General features: G+C 44.4%; 1 protein-coding gene and 1 long non-coding RNA gene across 2 annotated transcripts; both read left to right on the forward strand.

The window, feature by feature from the left end:
* Positions 1-518: 518 nt before the first annotated feature.
* Positions 519-14,199, forward strand: Tyms (thymidylate synthetase). The gene is made up of 7 exons (XM_087902400.1): positions 519-882; positions 2,212-2,285; positions 4,555-4,729; positions 10,466-10,567; positions 11,245-11,420; positions 12,802-12,873; positions 13,710-14,199. The coding sequence occupies exons 1-7, from the start codon at positions 690-692 to the stop codon at positions 13,845-13,847; spliced, it is 930 nt and encodes a 309-aa protein (XP_087758526.1). The 5' UTR covers positions 519-689; the 3' UTR covers positions 13,848-14,199.
* Positions 14,200-15,303: 1,104 nt separating this feature from the next.
* On the forward strand, positions 15,304-20,103 carry LOC146889349 (uncharacterized). The gene is made up of 2 exons (XR_015000091.2): positions 15,304-18,184; positions 18,924-20,103. It is a non-coding gene; the product is annotated as an uncharacterized LOC146889349 (long non-coding RNA).
* Positions 20,104-20,622: the final 519 nt, after the last annotated feature.

A 20,622-nucleotide genomic window follows, 5' to 3' on the forward strand; every position in this document is an offset into this window, starting at 1 on the left:
GTTGCACGTACAACACGTGTATCAGTACATTTGTACTCATCAAATGGTTCTACTCTCCAATATTTACCTTAGAAGCTTTCCCTTAAAACTGAAAAATGAGGCATTAAAATTTTTAAAGTTGAGCAGAGTGGTCGAGATGGCTTCGTTGGTAAAGGTCTTGTCACCAAGCTTGATAGCCTGAGTTGTCCCACACTTCCAATGTGTAAGCAGAAACCTATGGGGCATGTGCGTGTATGCGTGGGCGGACGGACACACACACACACACACACACACACACCACACTAAATGTACACACTATAAAGAATGCTCGAAAGTCCATCATTATTTTTAACAATGTGCATCTTCTCAAACCCAGGATGGCCTTGTACTTGATGTGAAACAAAGGATTGTCTTAAATTCCGGTACCTCTGGCCTCGACCTCCCACAAACTGAGATTACTGGCGTGCGTCACCATGCCCTGAACCTATAGGCTCTTAATGCAAAGACAGGGTAAATCAAGAGAATTAGGAACTCCTGCATGTGTTTGCTCTGCCAGCGTCAGGAATTCTGCCGCGTTGGCGGGGGTCTGACAATCATGGCCAGTCAGAAGCTTCCCAGCAGGAAGGGGCGGGAGGCGCCAAACGTAGAGGAAAAGAGCGCGCGGAAGGTCCCGATTTTGGCGCCTACTACACCTCCTCTAACTGTCTGCAATGCCGGTCGCGGGCTCCGAGCTGAAACTGCAACCCGCCGCTCAGCAGCAGGGCGCGGAGGCACCGCGGCACGGGGAGCTGCAGTATCTGGGGCAGGTGGAGTACATTATGCGCTGCGGTTTCAAGAAGGAGGACCGCACGGGCACCGGCACCTTGTCGGTGTTCGGCATGCAGGCGCGATACAACCTGAGAGGTGACCGCGGCTAGCCCCCACTACCGGGAGGGACTGCGGGAGGACGAGCGGCGGGCTGGGCGCGGAGGCGCGGGGCTGGCAGCCGCGGTTAGTCTGACCCCAGCTCAAAGAGTCCTAAACTCCGCGTTCCTGCCCTAGAGCCTCAAGGTGATAGCTGCTGCAGGTAAACCTGGTCCTTAAGGCCTCTTGTTCCTAACCCCCATTAGGTTCCGACTGGTCGTGCGTTTCCGAGGGTCGGAGTAGAAGAAACCTGCCCAAACCTTGCCCTGAGGTCCAGACTTGTGCTCCTCCTCTTCCTTCCCCTATCTCCAGCTCCCCTTTGCAACTGTTTTAAAAATTGGCGCGAAAATGGCTTAGGCGGTGTTAAAGAGGCACAGAAAAAAGAACCCAAGCCTGAGGCGGAAACTGGGGTTTCCCCCAAACAGCCTTGGCTTTTAAAGAGCAATTCAGAGGATGTGTGAGCCTACAGAGTGGCCTCAGGGAAGAAGTGCTCTTTTGGGGTTCCTGGCATCAGGCGTCAAGCCAGGATATACTTATCTCAAGTATGTTCTGGAGGTGGAAACTTCAGCAGCTACTGCACGGATTAACCCAGTGTGCAGGGCCTCCTAGAACAGTGGACTCTGATGTCCAGTTTTAGTCCCTTTCCTCTGCTTATACTGCAGACAAGTTATTCTACCTCTCTAATCTTCATTCAGCTTTCCCATGTAGACGGTAAAGAGGGAAGTATTGCTCTCTGACAAAACATATACTCTGAGCCTTTCCTCTTTACCTTGTCTGTTGATTGAGCTCCTGCCCTGCCCCTTTGTCTCTCTTCTGTTTTGCCTTCGGGTTTCCTGGTGGCCATTCCGAGGCATAAACATTTCTGTTTTCAGATGCCAGGTCAGTTTGCTCCCCAAATGTCTGAAAACTTTTTCAGTTTTTACCAGAGTGATATCGCTCTGCCAGGAGCGTGGTGGACTTGGGTGTGAGAGCCTTTAGGTTGTGTCTAGGCCACAGTTTGAGTGTTGACATTACACACCAGTGACAGTGATAGTTGCTCAGTAGTGTGTGTGGACTCCTTCTCTTTGCCATATGGGTACCCCTGTGTCAATGCAGACCTGTGGTTTCACTGACTTATCCCGAAGCTGGGTGGGAGTTCCCAGTTTTCCTGAAGCCACTCCAGGTGTGTGTGTGTGTGTGTCTGTGCGTGTGTGTGTGCTCGCGCGTGTGTGCGCGTGTGTCTGTGCGTGTCCGCCCCCAGGTCGTTTCCCGCCACAGAGAAAGCTGAATGATGGATGATGGCTCGCTGTATTTTACCACATTTTAACTGTGTTACAAACTATTTTTCAGATGAATTTCCTCTGCTCACAACCAAACGAGTGTTCTGGAAGGGTGTTTTGGAGGAGTTGCTGTGGTTTATCAAGGTAAGGGTGATGCTGCGGTTGGAAGCTGCCTGTCTTCACAATACAAGCCTTAGAAGTCAAACTGTGAGCCAGGCGGTGGTGGTGCATGCCTTTAATCCCAGCACTCGGGAGGGAGAGGCAGGTGGATCTATGTAAGTTCGAGGTCAGCCTGATTTATAGAGCGAGTTCCAGGACAGCCTCCAAAACTACACAGAAAAACTCTGTCTCGAAAAACCAAGGGCAAAAAAAAAAAAAAAAAAAAAAAAGAGGTAGTAGTAGTGAAAGCTGTGGCTGTCAGCCGTTCCCACGGCGCTGGCTCATTTTCTAGTGCTGGCTCTAGATGCTTTTCTGTGTCCTTCCCATCCTGCCTGCGTCACTGACCTGAGCACACTGGGAGAATCCTGCCTCTGGCCTCTGGCACTTGCCATTCCCATCACCCAGGGCCTTTCCTTCCATGTGGAGGATGGCTCTCTCCTCCTTCCAGTCCCACTCGACACCCTTGACCTTTCTGTCACCTCTTTGTTTCTCTTCCTAGGGAAACACCATCAGCTGACCTAGAAATCAGCCTTTAGCTTCCCCTCTATTGGGAGGGAGATAAATAAGTGCAGTGTCCTGTGAGTTCCCCAAATGTAGAAAATCTGTTCCTCCTATTTCCTGTTGTGTCTCAGGACCAAATTACCGCCAGTCACATGGTAGGTGCTCAGCATTATTGATTGCTGAATTGGTAGATACCAGGGTCAAGTAGGTACCTGGGTTATACTGGAGAGGTGTGGTGACAAATGGCAGGAGCCCCAAGTTCCTGCTCTGTATCCTGGTCCAGAAAAAGTGAGGTTCTGTCCAGTGCTGGCTTAGAGTACTCCCAGAGACAAGATGAGTTCTGGGCCATACTACAAGTTCAGCCCCTTCTTTAGAGTACTGGGATGCTGACTCAGTAGGCAAAGAGGGCCTGAGTTCATCCCGCCCCAGTTGTCACATAAAACATTCGGGTGTGGAATGGAGAGATGACTCAGTGGTTAAGAGCATTTGTTGATCGTGTTCGGGGTGGGGGTTAGGATTTAGTTCCTAGCACCCATTTAACACAGTGAGTGACTAACAATCTGTAAGTCCAGTTCAAAATACCTGACTCCCTCTTCTACTGTCCTTGGGAACTGTGTGCACATGGTGTACAGACATATGCAGGCAAAACACACATCCACATAACATAGAAATGAAGCTTTAAAAATGCTGGGTGTGATTGCATGTGTCTGTAACCCCAGTGCTATAATGGGAGGGAGACACAGGAGGATCGTTGGAGATTGCTGGCCACGAGTCTAGCCCGAATAAGCTCTAGCTTTACTTGGAGACCCTGTCTCAAGGGAAAGGATAGGAAGTAATAGAGCAGAACAGCCAGGATCCTCTCTGGCTTCCGTGGGCTTGGGTTCCCATGCACACACATTTTCCAGAAAAGCTAGCTACTGATTACCACTAAAATCTTAAGCCAGATATGACACACGAACAGACCGCACATGGAGTGTTGAACAAGTCCACTTGGAGTATCACACTTCAACATGGAACGTGTTTTATGAAGGAATTCAAAGCTGCTGATGAGGTAGAAATGTTTTAGGAACTTGGAGATATTTAAACAATTGAAGGGAAGGCTGGGGAGATGGCTCAGTGGGTGTAAAGCCCTTGGCCACACAAATCTGACAGCCGGAGCTTGGATCCCTGGAGTCCTCATGAGAAGCTCTGTGTGGGCCGGGTGGTGGTGCCCACACCTTTAATCCCAGCACTTGGGAGGCAGAGGCAGGCAGAGCTCAATGAGTTCAAGGCCAGCCTGGTCTACAAAGTAAGTTCCAGGACAGCCAGGAATGTTACCCAGAGAAACCCTGTCTTGAGAAAACAAAAAAGCCCTGTTTGGTAGTGCCATCTAATCCTGGTACTTCTATGGGAGACGGAGACGGAAATCTACTGGAAGCTCACAAGCTAGCTAGCTTGGGGTAGGTATTATAGCACCAGGAACAAGAGAGACACCCAGCTCAAATAAGGTAGAATATGAGAACCAGCTCCTGTATGCATGCACCATGGCATGCTTATGTGTACGTATACATACACAAAGACTTTTGAAAGTGAAGGGAATAGAAGAAATGTTGTGAGGAAATTTCTAATAGGGGTTCGACCATTCTATACTACCTCAGAAGCCTGGTCAGGACCAGCCTGCTTAAAGCTGGGCTGCACGTGGATAGTGTGCCATGGGTAGGGGATGAGTGACACAGGGTCCTCCTGTATGCCTATTCTGTTCTCAATCTTTCAGGGATCCACAAATGCTAAAGAACTGTCCTCCAAAGGAGTGAGAATCTGGGATGCCAATGGGTCCCGAGATTTTCTGGACAGCCTGGGCTTCTCTGCACGACAGGAAGGGGACCTGGGCCCAGTTTATGGTTTCCAGTGGAGACATTTTGGCGCAGACTACAAAGATATGGATTCAGGTGAGGAGATATTATTGCCTCAGGTTTTCTGGGTGTTCTTCCTCAAAGATCCATCTTAGATGTGGGAGATAAGTCCACATTGTGGGAGTTGGTAAGTAACTGATTTGTGAGAAGCCACAACAAAATGTCACAAAGGCCAAATCATACTCTTGGTGCCTAGCATTTACTGGGCATTATTGGATGCTTGGAGCTTTCTCTACCTGTGTCATTGACCAGTGGTGGCAGATTTGGTCTGTCTGTGTTAGCGTTTAGAATAAAAGGAGGTTCCTCCAGGATGCAGTGCAGGAGTTACCCGTTATGAACATTTCCCTTTGCAACGCTGAAGCACTTGCAAACTTGTGTGTGGTGTGATGTCTCTGTACCGTTCACCCTTCCCTTCCTGCTCTGTGGGGACAGAGGTTAAGAAAAGTCCTCATGTAGTGGCATCTTCCCCTCTCTGGGTTTTGTTTGAGTGTCACAGAGACCAGCCTCCGCCAGGTTCTGAAGTTAATGTCTCACTAGTGTGTGTGTGTGTGTGTGTGTACAGGAAGTAATAAATTACAGGCTGGGCAGACACCAGCAGCCTGGACAGTATGCTTTTCTTTTCAAGGGTCCCTTCAACTCCTTCTAGCCAGTGGGAAGAATTTGGGCCTTGTAGTGGTTTGAATAAGAATGCCCCCATGCTCAAGTAAGCCCCTGTATTTGAATCCTTAGGAGTGGTGTTATTTGAAAGGATTAAGGTGTATGGCCTTGTTGGAGGAAGTGTGTCACTGGGGATGGGCTTTGAGGTTTTAGAAGCCAGCGCCTTTTATCCTGCTGCCTGTAGTTCTGGAAGTAGAACACTCAGCTGCTTCTCCAGCACCATGTCTGCCTGGATACTGCTATGCTCCTCACCATGCTGACAATAGACTAAACCTCTGAAACTAAGCAAGCCCCAAATACACCCTTTCTTTTATAAGAGTTGTCATGGTCATGGTGTTTCTTCACAGCAATAGAATACTGACTAAGACGGGCCTAGTGTCCAGATTCTTCAGTTGTGTTTGCCTGCAATCAAGATGTTTTCAATGCTGGTGATGTTTGGAAGTTGTGGATGTCTTTGTGGACCAGGAATGGGTAAATTGGTAAAGGCAGAAAGAAGAGAAGAGGTTGCTGGACGTGGAGTGTGATGTGATAGTGTTAGTGGGCATGGAGTTACCTGAGAAGTTCTGCATGGAGTGTGAATGGCTCAGCTGCTGAAGTCAGTGCTTCCAAGCTTGGAGACCTGCATTTGATCCTCAGGAACCCATGTGGTAGGAGAGAATCTGTTCTCCCAGCTTCTTAGACTCCACATGCCATAGCATATGCCACACACAACACAATAAAATAAAGGAATATAGTAAAAATGCAAAAACAGTTTTAATAGACAAGGCTGCCCTTGAACTGTCAGCCTCTGCCCTTTCCAAGTGCTGGGATTTGTCTTGATGGGGTGGGAGCAGCTAGGTCTTAGGAAGCTGTAGCTGGCCATCAACTCCTGATCCTCCTGTCTCCACCTTTCACCTGGTGGAATTATAGGAAGGAGCCATCATGTTCACCTTACCACCCTTTTTTGTTTGGTTGTTCTTGGTTATTTTGTTTGTTTGTTTTATTACGGTGTTTCTTTGTATAGCCCTGATGATCCTAGAACTCTCACTCTGTAGAACAGCGCCTGGCCTTGAACTCACAGAGATCCACCTGCTTCTGTCTCCTAAATGCTGGGATTAAAGGCATAAGCCACAATTTCTAGCTAATTGTCTTTTGTTTGTTTCTTTCTTTCTTTATTCTGGTTTTTGAAGGAGGGTTTCTCTGTATAACAGCCCCAGCGGTCCTGAAACTGGCTCTTGTAGATTTCAATGTTTTTTAATGCAGATAATTTTCCTGTTCTTTCTTCCTTTTTCCCCTACAGGAAATAATTACAATCCGTTCTGTAATTTATCAGATTTTTTAACACGTACAGATTACAAAGTCACCACTGCAATCTAGCTGTAGAATATTTCCTCAAGTCTTTAATATTGCCTTCTTGGAGCTGGGATTTTGGGAACCCCTCCCTCAGAGACCCAACTCTGCCAGAACACTGACTGACAAACCTTGGTAAAAGTGCATCCAGAGGAGAGTCTATGGAGTTCTGGTCTTCGTTAATAAATCACCTCTCAGCTTCCACACCTCAGCAGGGGGCAGGGGATTAAAGGCCATGGACGAGAACTGGAAAAAGTACAAGATCATAATCTTATTACAGTTTGCCTGGGAGTTGTAAGTCAGTGGTGTGCTTAGTGATGAATTGTCTTGTCCTTTTAGTGGAAGTGTGGATAAGACAGTGCCTAAGCCCTAGAAAGTTCTCTATAGTTTGGTATTTGACTGTCTATGACAAGCTGTCTTCAATTTAAGATCCAGTGTCCTATGGGACAATAACAGATTGTGTTAGTGAAGTGTACAAGGGTGTTTGGTAGGTATAGAAACTATCACACGGGGACGCGGGGAAAATCTGAAACTGCTGGGATTGGAGACGATTGGTATATATTTTTGTTACTATACCAGAATATCTAACTTTGAAGAAAAGAGGGTTATTTAGAGCAAAGGTTTCTTAAACTTACTTCACTGTGACTTTTTTTTGCCCAAGAAATTTTTTATGTAGCCCGAGGTATACAGGTACACAAACCAAATATTTATTGCTTATAAATCATTAAAAATTTATCCTATGATATTTTTTGTCATACATGTAATTTTAGCGTTTATTAATAAATAATACATTTATTATTTATTAACAATGAAAAGAAATTTTACACGTTAATGAGATAGGGTGTGCCTGTCAATTTTAACAGAAAGAATGAAATCTTGACTGAAAGTAGGTTGTAGGGCATTTTCAGAGTTTATTGATAGTTTGATTCCAGACTTGTCAGTGATGAGCTGTGCACACAGAACGTGTAGTACAAATGACAGAAGCACGTTTGCCATCTCAGGAACTGTCGGCATTTCTGTTTTCATTTCAAGCCAGAATTCGTTGAATGATGTTTTTATGAAACCAAAGTCCATTTTAAAACCAAAGATTCTACTGTCATACAGTCCAGAGACACGCTAATTTGGGCTGGTGAGACGGCTCAGTGGCTGAAAGCATTTGCTACCCAAGGCTTAACGACTTGAATCCACTCTCTAGAACGCTGAGTGCAATGAGAAAATTCCTGAAGGTTGTCCTCTGCCCTCCCTATGTGCGCTGACATGTGCACTCCTCCTCACACACATCAGACACACAGAGAAAATACTAGTTTAAAAATTAAGAGCAGCCCTCCCATCCAACGAAACCAGAGGTAGACTAATTTGAATATATGCCAAAGAATGAGAGTTAATATTAACAGCCCTGGTTTTTATAATTAGGACATTACGATTCTACAAAAGCAGCAAGTTGTAAGTACAGTAAAGTGCCACAGTTATAATATTCAGTTGTTTTTAATACGAGCTGAAGTGTTTCAGGCATCATTTGTTGGTGCTTCGTGTTATACTGACGTGTCCGATGTAAAGCGTGTCTATTCAGACCTGTGTCTGCCGTGAATGGCAGCATGCAGTACTGGGGAGCTCTCTCAGCCACCTCAGCTCCTTTATGCGTTTAAATGTGGGTTAGTTTTTGCATGTAGCGTGTTTAGTTTTTCACAGCCCTACATTCATTTACTTGGTTCTTCTTTTTTTTAACCCCAAACTCAAAGATAAGGAAACTTAGATCTCAGTCACGGTGGTTCAGTGCCCACAGTTTGATGACAGTGACCCCAAGGTGACACAGTATTAGGTGTGAAAGATGAGAAGTGTGTCTCCTTTGGTTCCTTGTGAAGCCACCAGGATTCACTCATGGAACTCCATCCACCCTGATGACTTTCTCATCCTAATCACCTCTTTTTAAGATTTATTTATTTATTACATATACAGTGTTCTGCCTGCATGTATGCCTGCAGGCCAGAAGAGGGTACCAGATCTCATTACAGACTGATGTAAGCTACCATGTGATTGCTGGGAATTGAACTCAGGACCTCTGGAAGAGCAGCCAGTGTTCTTAACCACTGAACCATCTCTTCAGCCCCCTGATCACCTCTTAAAGACTGTGTAATTGATTTAAATTTCTACCCAAAAATGAGAATTACATTTCAACTCATGAACCCTTGAGCGACATACTCAAACTATATCCAAACAGCAGTTAGCAACAGGGGCAATATTAAGGGGAGAGAGTGATTGTAGTGATGAGCTGCGGGCAGGCCTGCTTTTCATCCTGCCCAGCTCCCGCATGGCTAGCTTAGCCCCAGAAATAATAACATATAAGTTGTATTTATTTAAATACTGCCTGGCCCATTATCTCTAGAGAGTTAGTTATTGGCTAACTCTCACATCTTGATTAACCCATTTCTAATAATCTGTATAGCACCACGAGGTGTGGCTTACCGGGAAAGATTCAGCATGTTTGACCTGGTGGCTGGCTCCATGGCGTCTGCCTCAATTTCCTCTTCCCAGCATTTTGTTCTGTTTACTCCACCTACCTAATTTTCTGTCCTATCAAGGGGCCAAGGCAGTCTCTTTATTGACCAATGACAATAACACAATAGACAGATAACCCTCCTCCATCATTTCCCCTTTTTATGTTTAAACAAAAAAGAAAGGCTTTTAGTTTGACATAGTAAAATTACATATAACAAAGCAGTTAGCAAGCAAGAATTACAGTCACAATATTTATAATTATATTTTTATCATAATAATGGAAAACTATAACTATGACTATCCATTCTTCAACTCCATCAAAGACTCCAGAAGGATATATTACCTAAGTAAACAAGAAGTAAGCAACTTTTAAAACTCTAGAAATGACAGAGACATCTCGCTGCCTGGACAGTCACCCAAAGTTCCTCTGTATCGTTGGGGCATCCATTTTTGGCCTTCAGGCCCATAATAGCCAGCAGACATTTCCATGAAGCAGGAAATTTCAAAGGCAGTTCAGTCACTATCTGCTGTGTCCTGCAGAATGTCTCACAGACTCTTTCATGAATCAGGAACCCCGAAAGATCATCTCACCTTTAGGCAAGTTCAGCAGTCCTCTCTCTGTGGGTTCTCTGTGTCCAGTTTATATAACAGTCCAGGCAAGAGCAGTTTCTTGCCCAAATGGCTAACCAACTCCATAAGGAGCCTCTTTGATGCCCATCTTCCTCTTGAAGTAGATTGGTGCTGCCAGGAGCAGATGTGTCTCATTGTCATGAAAAGCCCTAAGTTATTAAAACATTAAATGCCATGTTTTGTAGTCTTTGAAAGATATGAAGAATGCCTATCTTAAATATATCTATGCACATCTAGAAAATCAAACTAACATTACTATAAGCTTGACTATTATTGATGATTATCCATTAACAACCTATATTTTTAATTATACATTGTATTTTTAAATGAACTACACAATCACAATACCTCAATCAAAATCAGAAATGTATATACATATAACAAAATTGACCTTAAAATCCATGCAATGCAAATTATCCATATCTATATCAAGTGATATTGTAACAGACTAAATATTTAGAAGACTTGTGTAGAAAAGAACTTAGATTTTAGTGTAAGGACATTGAGCTTAACCCAGCAAGATCTGAGAAATACTCAGATTGCTGGGTAGATTAGAACTATGGGTGGGGGGGCACTGAGTGGATGCTGTCAGGGTCATCACATGAGAGGCTGTGACTGATGTGACGTAAATGCGCATGTGTTCTCCTGACAATTCTGCAGATTACTCGGGTCAAGGAGTAGACCAGCTGCAAAAAGTGATTGACACCATCAAAGCCAAGCCTGATGACAGAAGAATCATCATGTGTGCCTGGAACCCAAAAGGTAGACAGCATCCCAGTCATCTGGCCAGTTAGCCAGAGGGGAGCAAGGTGGCCAGAGGCTCTGTGGGGCACTGGAGCTGTCTCCAGTCACGTGGACGATCAACACAGTCACACTTTGCTCGGTTTCCACCGTCAGGAGACCCACACGATCTGTATGCATTTACATTAAAGGAGCATTAAATTGCCTGTAAAATGCACTGATGGTTTTATCTTTTTCATTTGGAGCACACAGTTTCAAGTGTTAACTTGAAAGTAGAGTATTAAAATTAAACTCTACCGGGGTATAGTGAGTATCCAGGAAAGAACGTCTCATATTTCTAATAGATACTTAAACAGAAAGATGTGCCTCAGATTCCAGTTTCCTGTGGCCTTTGCAGAAAGAATAATTTCCTTTTATTTGGTGCCATCAATAGCAGCCCAAATCCTTAATTTTAGCTCAGCTGGATGAGCATTGCTTCAGCATAAATGTATACTCGCAGAATCTTTATGCTAATGGACAAGCTTCCATCACCTCTGCTGCAGGGCTGGGAAAATGGTCTGACTTTGACAGAATGGGAAATTGAGTTGTACGTATCTGTAACTTCATGGCTTCTTTCGTGGTTGGCTTGTTTTGTATTTTACCTTTTTTATAGCTGTGTTCTCTAAAACCCCTCCTTCTTTTACCATTGACCCCCTCAGATCTTCCCCTGATGGCACTGCCTCCTTGCCATGCCCTCTGTCAATTCTATGTAGCGAATGGGGAGCTGTCTTGCCAGCTCTACCAGAGGTCAGGAGATATGGGTCTGGGCGTGCCCTTCAACATTGCCAGCTATGCCCTGCTCACCTACATGATTGCACACATCACAGGCCTAAAGGTAAGCTGCTTTCAGAAGACGTGGTTATAGCCAATGTAATAAACTAACTCATAGCAGGGAATTCAGTCTGATTAGTATTAAAATTTTATGCATGTAAATAAAGACATGTACTGGCTCACCTCCTTGGAGCTTTCTGGTACCTTGTTGCCTAAAGAAACTAACATTCATATAGGTAGCTTGTTTTTTTGTTTTGTTTTGTTTTGTTTTTGTTTTTGAGACATGGTCTCATTCTCTAGTCCAGACTAGCCTTGGACCTACAGTGATCCTCCTGTCTCAGTGTCAGAACACAGTCCAAGAATGGAGTCTTTCAGTACGTGTGAGAAAACTCCAAGAAAACAGGATCTTGTGACTTCCGTTTCTTCCACACAGACTTGTTCTTGGACTGTAGTTTCTTCAGCACACAGACTTGTTCTTGGACTGTAGTTTCTTCAGCACACAGACTTGTTCTTGGACTGTAGTTTCTTCAGCACACAGACTTGTTCTTGGACTGTAGTTTCTTCAGCACACAGACTTGTTCTTGGACTGTAGTTTCTTCAGCACACAGACTTGTTCTTGGACTGTAGTTTCTTCCACACAGACTTGTTCTTGGACTGTAGTTTCTTCCACACAGACTTGTTCTTGGACTGTAGTTTCTTCCACACAGACTTGTTCTTGGACTGTAGTTTCTTCAGCACACAGACTTGTTCTTGGACTGTAGTTTCTTCAGCACACAGACTTGTTCTTGGACTGTAGTTTCTTCAGCACACAGACTTGTTCTTGGACTGTATTTCATGCTCCTCCCAGGTGTAGCAGATGGAGGGAGTTTATTTCAGCTGTTGTTATTCATGGGTCTCGATGGGAAAACATGTTTTTGCCATGTGTTTCTGGTCTTTGTGATTGTATAGTTTACTCACGGGACTCTTAACCCTCAGAGTATAAATTGTCTGATGCTCTGAATAAAGTTGACTTTTGCATAAGACTTTAGGCCCTACTCTCCCGGGTTCACGATGCCAATTCTCAGCCTTCCAAGTACTGGGACTATGTGCGTAAGCCATAATGTACAACCTAAAAACCTAAAAAATTAACTTTTCCCAAAAAAAACACTGGAAAAGTTACTTTTGTGGAAAGCTTTGAACTACGTGTGTACCCTGTAGAATGTATTGTTGTGTGTGTATACATGGGGGTCCACATTTTCCACAGTGTGTGCGTAGACGAGAGCGTAGTCTGCGTGACTTCTTTCTCTTCTCCCGTGTGGGTTCCAGGAATCAGCTCAAGTTGTCAGGCTTCCAAGTGCCGTTACCCACGGAGCCGTCTCACAGCCCTACTCTGTTTGAACATGTGTTCTTAAAGAATTGGAACGAAAATATTGACTGCTGTGTTCTCTCCTGTGGGTCATTTTTAGCCAGGGGATTTTGTCCATACCTTGGGAGATGCACATATTTACCTGAATCACATCGAGCCCCTGAAAATTCAGGTAAGAAATATACCTGTTACGTTTCTTTTTGAGCTTGGTGCCTTCTCTTGGCTAAAGATTGGGTGCAGGGCATCCTTTGTATCACAGGCGCTCTGGTTGATGCTGTCCTATATTGAAGTGCTCCAAATGCAGGGCTTTTAATGAGGGAGATGAGCGGGAATGAGGCCGTCATCGGCCTTAGCAACCACAAGCACAGGACTCGGTAAGGTATTAAGCATCAGTACCAGAGAGAAGAGCCAGGAGATATACATTTTAATTCATAATTTTACTTGAAAAGCTGAAAAATAAATGTTTGACTTTAGTTTTATGCTTAAGTACTAAACTTTAAAAAGCCTGTCTTTTTAAATTCCTTTCCAATTCCTATAATACAGCAGCCAGCAAATGAATTGAAATGGTAGTAAGTATATGAGTGTCCCTGTTTTGTGAACATTAAGAAAAAAGTTAGACATAGAAAAGTCAAGAATTGTGTCCCTGTGTTTAATGTATTTCTCAGGAGTTATCTGGTGGCTTCAGCCTGTAATCACAGCTACTTGGGCTGGAGCAGGAGCATTCCAAGTTCAAGGCTTGCTGGGCTACAGAGTGGGTTCAACATAAGCCTAGATACCTTGACTAAGACCCTGTCTCAGAATAAAAAGGTAAACAAAGCTGGACCATAGCTGATGGCAGATTACTAATGTAGCTCTCCTGAGGCCTTAGGCGCAATCCCTAATCTTGCAGAAAGAAAAGACAGTACTGTTTTGCATTGTTGTAAAGAAGTACTTTGTGATAAAATACTGTGTTGTTTCAAAAGGAGACACGGGAACGGCTATAAAGTAAAACCATGATTTCATTTTTAGCTTCAGCGAGAGCCAAGACCTTTCCCAAAGCTCAAAATTCTTCGGAAAGTTGAGACAATTGATGATTTCAAGGTTGAAGACTTTCAGATTGAAGGTTATAATCCACACCCAGCGATTAAAATGGAAATGGCCGTTTAGAGCGTTTTCAAAGCCGCTGTGAACATCACCAGACGTTAGGGTTGAGCCTGATGCCCAGGGTAAAATCCAGTTTCTCTCTAAAGGGAAATAAACTAAATCGAAACTCTGACAGTGATCTGTCTGTAAGTACCATCAGTGTCTAAATGTATTACTGACATTCAGACTGCCTTTCCTTTACTGGTCACTGAGGTACAGAAGAATACTAAGATTATATACTAGGCACAAACAACCAGGCATTTCTGTATATCTGTATGAAGAAGATTCCTCTAAACTTGAACTATGTTACATGTTTATTTATAAATATCTTATATGCTGTAGTAATAAAGAACTGTTTTGCATTTGTCAGTTGAAACTTTTAAAATTAGTTTTTATTGTGTGTATGTGTGTGTTTGTGTGTATGTGCGTGCATTTAGGTTGGAGCACAATTTGAGTAAGTTTGGTTAGACTTGGTGACAAGCTCAAGTTTCTGACTAAAATAGATTGACCCAAAAACCCTGAGCCTTCCCACACTTGTTGTTGGGACAGGGGCTCAAGTATCCCAGGCCTCAAACACACTCTGCAGCTCAGGATGACCTTATTCCTCATCCTCTTGATTCTGCCTCCTAGTTGCTGGGATTGCAGGCATGGATTGGAGATTGAACCCAGAATTTCGGGTATGCTAGGCAAGTTTCCACCAAGTTAGCCACATCCCCAGCCCTCTTGGTTTTTGTTTGTTTGTTTGTTTGGTCTTATTCTACCTTGGCTGGCCTGGATCTCACTGAGTAGCCTAGGCCTGCTAGTTAAATTCTATTTAGTAAGATAGATTAAAATTTTTCCTCCCACTTGTCCACAGTGTACTTCAGTATAGTTACATTTTATATGAAAATATAAAGGCCAATTAAGATTGTTAGGGTCTGCAGTCGCTCCGAGATTCACCAGACTGTCTTAGTTTGGGTTTGTATTGCCGTGAAGAGAAACCATGACAGTTGCAACTCTTATAAAGGAAAAGGGTAGCTTGCTTATAGTCCAGAGGTTCAGCCCATTGTCATCATGGTGGGACATGGTGGCATGCAGGTAGACATGGTGCTGTACCTGTAGCTGAGACTCCTACATCTCGCAGGCAACAGGAAGTACTTGTTTGAGCATAGGAGACCTCAAAGCCTGCCCCCAAGTGACACACTTCCTCCAACAAGGGTACAACTGCTCCAGCAAAGCCACACCCATTAGTGTCGCTCCTTTGGGGGCTGTTTTCTTTCAAACCACTGCAGTGACCATGAATAATAAGATGCTTTTAATTTCTGGGACCAGGTCTGCACCCGAGAGTGCTCCTGAGATGCAGCATCAGCCATGTCAGCCTGGACTTGGAAAGACAAAACCCACAAGATTACATGGATCTTCACTAAACGGAGGCAGGGTCTCATTTTTTAACATAAATGTCTTGCCGGTGTCCTAGTCATCTTTTTGAGCAGAGTAAGCAAGTTTGATTACAAAAGCAAAAATCACTGTCTTATCTTGTGTAGAACAACAGACTTAACAGTTATTAAACAGGTGCCTAGGAGCCTAAAGCAGGCACAAAACCCAGTGGTCTCCATGAAAGAAGAGCCTTAAGCAGCATGACATCTGCCCTCCCTGAGGCTGCAGGTCTGGACCGTATGTTTCTTCCTGGTAGACCCTTACTGTCCCCAACAGTTTCTGCCCTTCTTGCCCCTTGCCCCTCCCCAGGCCCCATTACTTGCCCCTCCTGTCATATTCATTGACGCGGTATACACTGCCATTGATGAGTCTCTCAACTGAAGCCACATCATCCACACTGGCCGCCCTGTGGAGCTGCCCTATAGGGTCATACCCAATTAAGTACAGGGGAAATTGCTGCCATTTCCGACGAAAGAACCCATGATCCAGGCATGCGGGCCACAGTCGGGTGTACCAGCAAGTCCACTGAGGGGCTCTAATAGTAAGGGCATCATATTCAAAGTTCTCCTGCATGGTGAGCTTCAAGGCTCCACAGGCCCTCCAGGCCCTCCCGGCCCTTCGCCCCCGCCTCCCTTTAGCCACCTGCACTCCCCCCGCCAAACCCAACAGTAAATGTTCAAAACACTGGTTGTCTCCCCACTGAACCAAATAAGTATCCTGCTAGGTAAAGTCCTTGTTTCAGTGTGAGCTGAACTCTGTTTCATCCTTAGCAATACAGTTCCATGGGCATAGTGATGTGCTGCGAGCACATAATGGTGCTCAGCAGCTGTGCACCATGTGTTCTGTGCATATGTCAGACTCCAGTGACAAAAACAGTACTCAGCACATGTAGGCAAATATTGTATGTTTTCTTTTAAGGATGTTCCCTTTTAAGGTTCTGATATGGGAACTGCAATCTGAATAGCCACAGAGGTTTGGAACCTACTAAGGGACCAGGAGGGAGGAGAGTAGCTCTCAAGGAAAGAAAGTAGTCTATAGTGTTTGGAAGCTAAAAGGAAAACTAGAATTGGATGGTTTAATAAAAGGAGGATGGAACAGAAAGGTAAAGGAGGGAAAACGGAGAGGGACAACCAATATTAAAGGTCCTTTGAAAAACTATATGGAAACTGACTACCCTAGAAGCTTCCTATACACATGTGAAAGGAACCCACAGGGAGACAAAAAAACAAGGGAGAGAAGGCTTCAACTAGATATCTTGTGCCACTAAATTAAACCTCCAGTGCCAGGAACAGGTTACAGCCTGTTGAGTCACTGAGCAAAGGGACCCATGGAAACCAGCAAATAGCACAGCTATTGCCAAGGCTCTTGGTTGCTCACACAACCTGATGTTAAGGTCTTGTTTCTGAAGGTAACACTTCTGTCACTGAATATGGAGAAGTTGAGCTGATGTCTAACTAGATTATTCACCTACTAACCTGATGCGGGAGAATTGTCTGTATTCTGTCAATCATATTTTAATAAAACGCTGATTGGCCAGGCAGGCAGTATAGGCGGGAAAGCCAGACAGGAAGTAGAGGTGGAGCAAAGAGACTGGGAATATTCTGGAAAGCAGGAAGCTCCCTCCACCATTCCTGCCCAGACCACAGAGAAGCAACATGTGAGCTGACAGCTGAAAAAGGTACCAAGCCATATGGCTAACATAGATGAGAATAATGGGTTAATATAAGCTTTAAGAATTAGTTAATAAGAAGACTGAGCTAATGGGCCAATCAGTTTATAACCTAATGTAGACTCTGTGTTATTTTCTTTGGGATTTGCCGGTTGTGGGGTACCAGGCGAGACAGAAACCCCAACAAGCCAGCCCTCATGTTACACTAACCAGAGTTCACGGTACTGGAAAGTACTCTGCATGCTGCTGGAGGAGAAAGGGAGTCCTCAATACCTCAGCACAAACCCTTCAACCTACAACCATACCCACATGGAAGGAAGCTCACAGACATCTGGAAACTTATTTCTAGGGGACCCAGCACCCTCTTGTGTCTTTTCAGGCACCAGACATGCACACAGTGAGCATATATACATGCAGACAAAACATACACAGACATGAAAGAAATGTGGTCTTTAAATATTGAGAAGTAAATACATTTATATAGTAAATTCTCTCTTAAAGTATACAACCCAGTAGTTTTTTTAGTATGTTTTCTTTTAATTTATTTAACTTTATTTCATATGCATTGGTGTAAAGGTGTCAGATTCCCCAGGACTGGAGTCTCAGACAGTTGCGAGCTGCCATGTGGGTGCTGGGAATTGAATCTGGATGCTCTGAAAGAAGAGCCAGTGCTCTTAACCTCTGAGCCATCTCTCCAGCCCCAAACTTTTTTTCCCGATTATTGATAATGATTGATTAATATATCGATATATCGATCGCTGAGAGCCAGACGGGACTTGAACCCGGGTCCTCTGGCAGAGGAGCGTTAGGCGCTCTTAACCGCTGAGCCACCGCTCAAGCTGCTTTCTTACTATGTTTTTAAAATTATGCAACTATCACCGTATTTATTTTTAAAATATTTTTGTCATTCACGGAAAAAACCCTTTATTCATTAGTAGTTACTCTTCATTCCTCCAGACTCCACCCCCTATCAGGTGCCAATCTAACTTTCCAGCAATGGAAAGACATTGGCAGAAACCCTCCCAATCTCTGGGTTGGGTTAAATGGAAGGATAGTATCACAGGACAATGGCAATCACCCACACCCATGTTGGCTAGGGTGAGGGGAACCATTTGTGTCTTTCCTCCAGGAACCAAAAAACCCATCTGGGTGCCGGAGTGGAATGTTCAGCCAATGGAGCCAGGCCCTACTGGTCCTAATAATATGGATTCAAGTGAAGAACATTGAGGGAGGCCTGAGATGGGCACTGGTGAGGAATCAACCTATACTGATGCCAGTAAGTAAAATAAGCTCTGTTTTTCCATCCTTTTATTCCACCAATTATACCTTGGGGCTTCCTGCAGCATATACAGCATTAGAAAGATCTTCATTGGGTAATTTAACATTTGATATATCCCATGCCCTCTGCTTCTGGAAGATTAGCAATATTTCAGCGATGCCTAGTGTCTCCCTTTCTGGACCATGTGTGGTCCTTAGTAATTATTCTCTGGGAGAATTTTTTTCTAATTTTCCTGGGCATCCCTGTTTTGGATTGAGAGATATCTTTTACCCAATAAATTTTAAAAGAAATGTTTCTGAACTTCCGGCCCCTCCGAGACCAGCTCCCTTATGTTGGAAGATGCCACAATTCTTTAGATAATACTTACCATTGCCTTGGTGAAATTGTGCTCCTAAGGAATCATGGAAATTGGAGGGAGATAAATATTTATGGTGGTTTGGTCACCGACCTACCTTTAAAAACTCCTTGAGAGGGGTTTCACCTGCATTCGCGAGCATGCTTCTCTGTGGCCCTTGTGCATGTACAGATATTAGGCCTTTAGCCCTTCAAAAGGGCTTGGCCTTCAATGCTACAGCCCATGGAACACATCGGACAGCTTTGAAACCTCCCTCCAGATTAGTTATGCCGCGGGAATGAATTTCTCTATTGTCAGTCTAGCTTGTGTTCTGCCTCCCTTTATGTTTGTCTCCTTTAATGGGTCAGTAGGAGAGGATGGTGTCCTTAATTGTTTTTCCAGCTCCTGTTTTTTGAGCAACTGCTGGTCCCCAACGGATGAGTCCGTGCTGATGGTGAGAATTCCTGCCCTGGTTCCCCTGGTGGTAGAAGACCCACATGATGGACGAGAGCTTATCTTGTATTAAGAAAGAAGAGACTTTGGGATCACTGCCACAGTCATTGCAGCTATTGCCATATCAGCCACAGCTGCCACCGTTGCGAGAATTACCATGTCCCACAGTGCAGCTGCTGCAGAGACTGTTAACACTCTTGTTGCCCATGTTACCCAGGCCTTAGAAACTCAAAATACCATCAACTCACATATTCAGTTGGGGATGTTAAATTTAAATTAGCAAACGGCCTTATTACAGGAACAGATTAATGTGTTGTGGATGGTGCAACAAGCCTCTTGTTCTCACTTTTATCATTCTGCCTGTGTGACCCTTATGGAAGTGAAAAATATGTCCTTTGAGGTGCAACGCCTTAATGCTTACCTTAGGGGGCCTTGGAATGATTCCTTTGTAAACTTTACCCACTCTTTGGTACATCAAATTATTGCAATTAATGAAACGCACGTTAAACCTGTATCTGCTGAGGGATGGTGGAATACCATGGCCCAGATTGGGGATTGGGCACAGCGATAGTGAGGTGCCTTGTCCCTGGGGATCTTGGTACTAGTAGGGGTGGCAGTAGGCCTGCTTCTTTTAAAATGAGTCCGAAACATCCTCACTCTGACTGAGCTTGTCCACCGTCAGGTGTTTCTCAGTCTGGCGCATGACTCTTCCGGAAGTCATGAGGTGTGGCTGCAGATGCTGAAAAAATGAGGGTCTCCAAGGACAGGCAACCTGTGAGGAGACCCCCCACCTAAGACAGGGCATCGGGGGCCCTATGAAGGGTAAGGAAAGGTACTTCCCTCGTAGGACCTAAGACAGGACCCCTCATTATAAAATAAAGTAGGGGGAATTGTGGGAACAGCAGCCCCGAGTTATGATATTCCTGCCCCCATTTGAGGTGCTTATCTGTAAAGAAAACATAATAAATTCCCTCTGCTCCTGGAGTGGGGAAAGGAATTTTGAGTGCAGTGACCATTCCTTGATCCCTGCTGGGGTCAGGTTACAGTCCCTTCGCAGCCCCCTCCTCATTTGTTGCCATGGTATAAAAGCCAGCCTCAGCAGAACAATAAAGAAGCTGTTCCACCTCAACCTCGTGCTCTGTGCATTCATTCAATCCTACACCCTTCGCCGAGATTCTTGGTTCCAGCCCACGCGACTGAGACAAGTTGAAACTACAAAAGCAACAAAAACTTTTTAGAAAGGGGTCAATGTTGAATCACATAAATGCAAAAATGTCACTTAGTACACAGGTGACCAATCTTTCAACAGAGATGCTCTAAGGACCAAACTCACCCCTCACTACATGTTTTTGTTCTTTGTGTTACATTGATGATGTTAGGTGAGCTTTGGAACGTTTGAGTCTTTCACAAGTAGCACAAAGTCTCCTAAACCTGGTACAGAAAGGTAAACATAGACTGCTAAGTTAGGAGTCACCCTGAGATGTCATGAATGATAAAGACCTAGCAACTTTATGTATAATTGAAATAAAAGCTGAAGAGGCTCCCCTTCTGACAAACAGCATCAAATGCATTTTCAAAACTGGCACTTCCTAAATGTATCTGATTAAATCAGGTGGTTTTCTATGTATCCTGTCTAAGCAAACATTAT

The sequence above is a fragment of the Myodes glareolus genome, chromosome 27 (assembly GCF_982192425.1).
Source record: "Myodes glareolus chromosome 27, mMyoGla1.1, whole genome shotgun sequence".
Taxonomy (NCBI): Eukaryota; Metazoa; Chordata; class Mammalia; order Rodentia; family Cricetidae; genus Myodes; species Myodes glareolus.

Bases quoted from the DNA above. Each gene is read 5' to 3' on its own strand.
- Tyms (XM_087902400.1), top strand. From the start codon at position 690: ATGCCGGTCGCGGGCTCCGAGCTGAAACTGCAACCCGCCGCTCAGCAG. The intron at 883-2,211 runs GTGACCGCGGCT...ACTATTTTTCAG, and splicing joins GGCGCGATACAACCTGAGAG to ATGAATTTCCTCTGCTCACA. The intron at 2,286-4,554 runs GTAAGGGTGATG...TCAATCTTTCAG, and splicing joins AGTTGCTGTGGTTTATCAAG to GGATCCACAAATGCTAAAGA.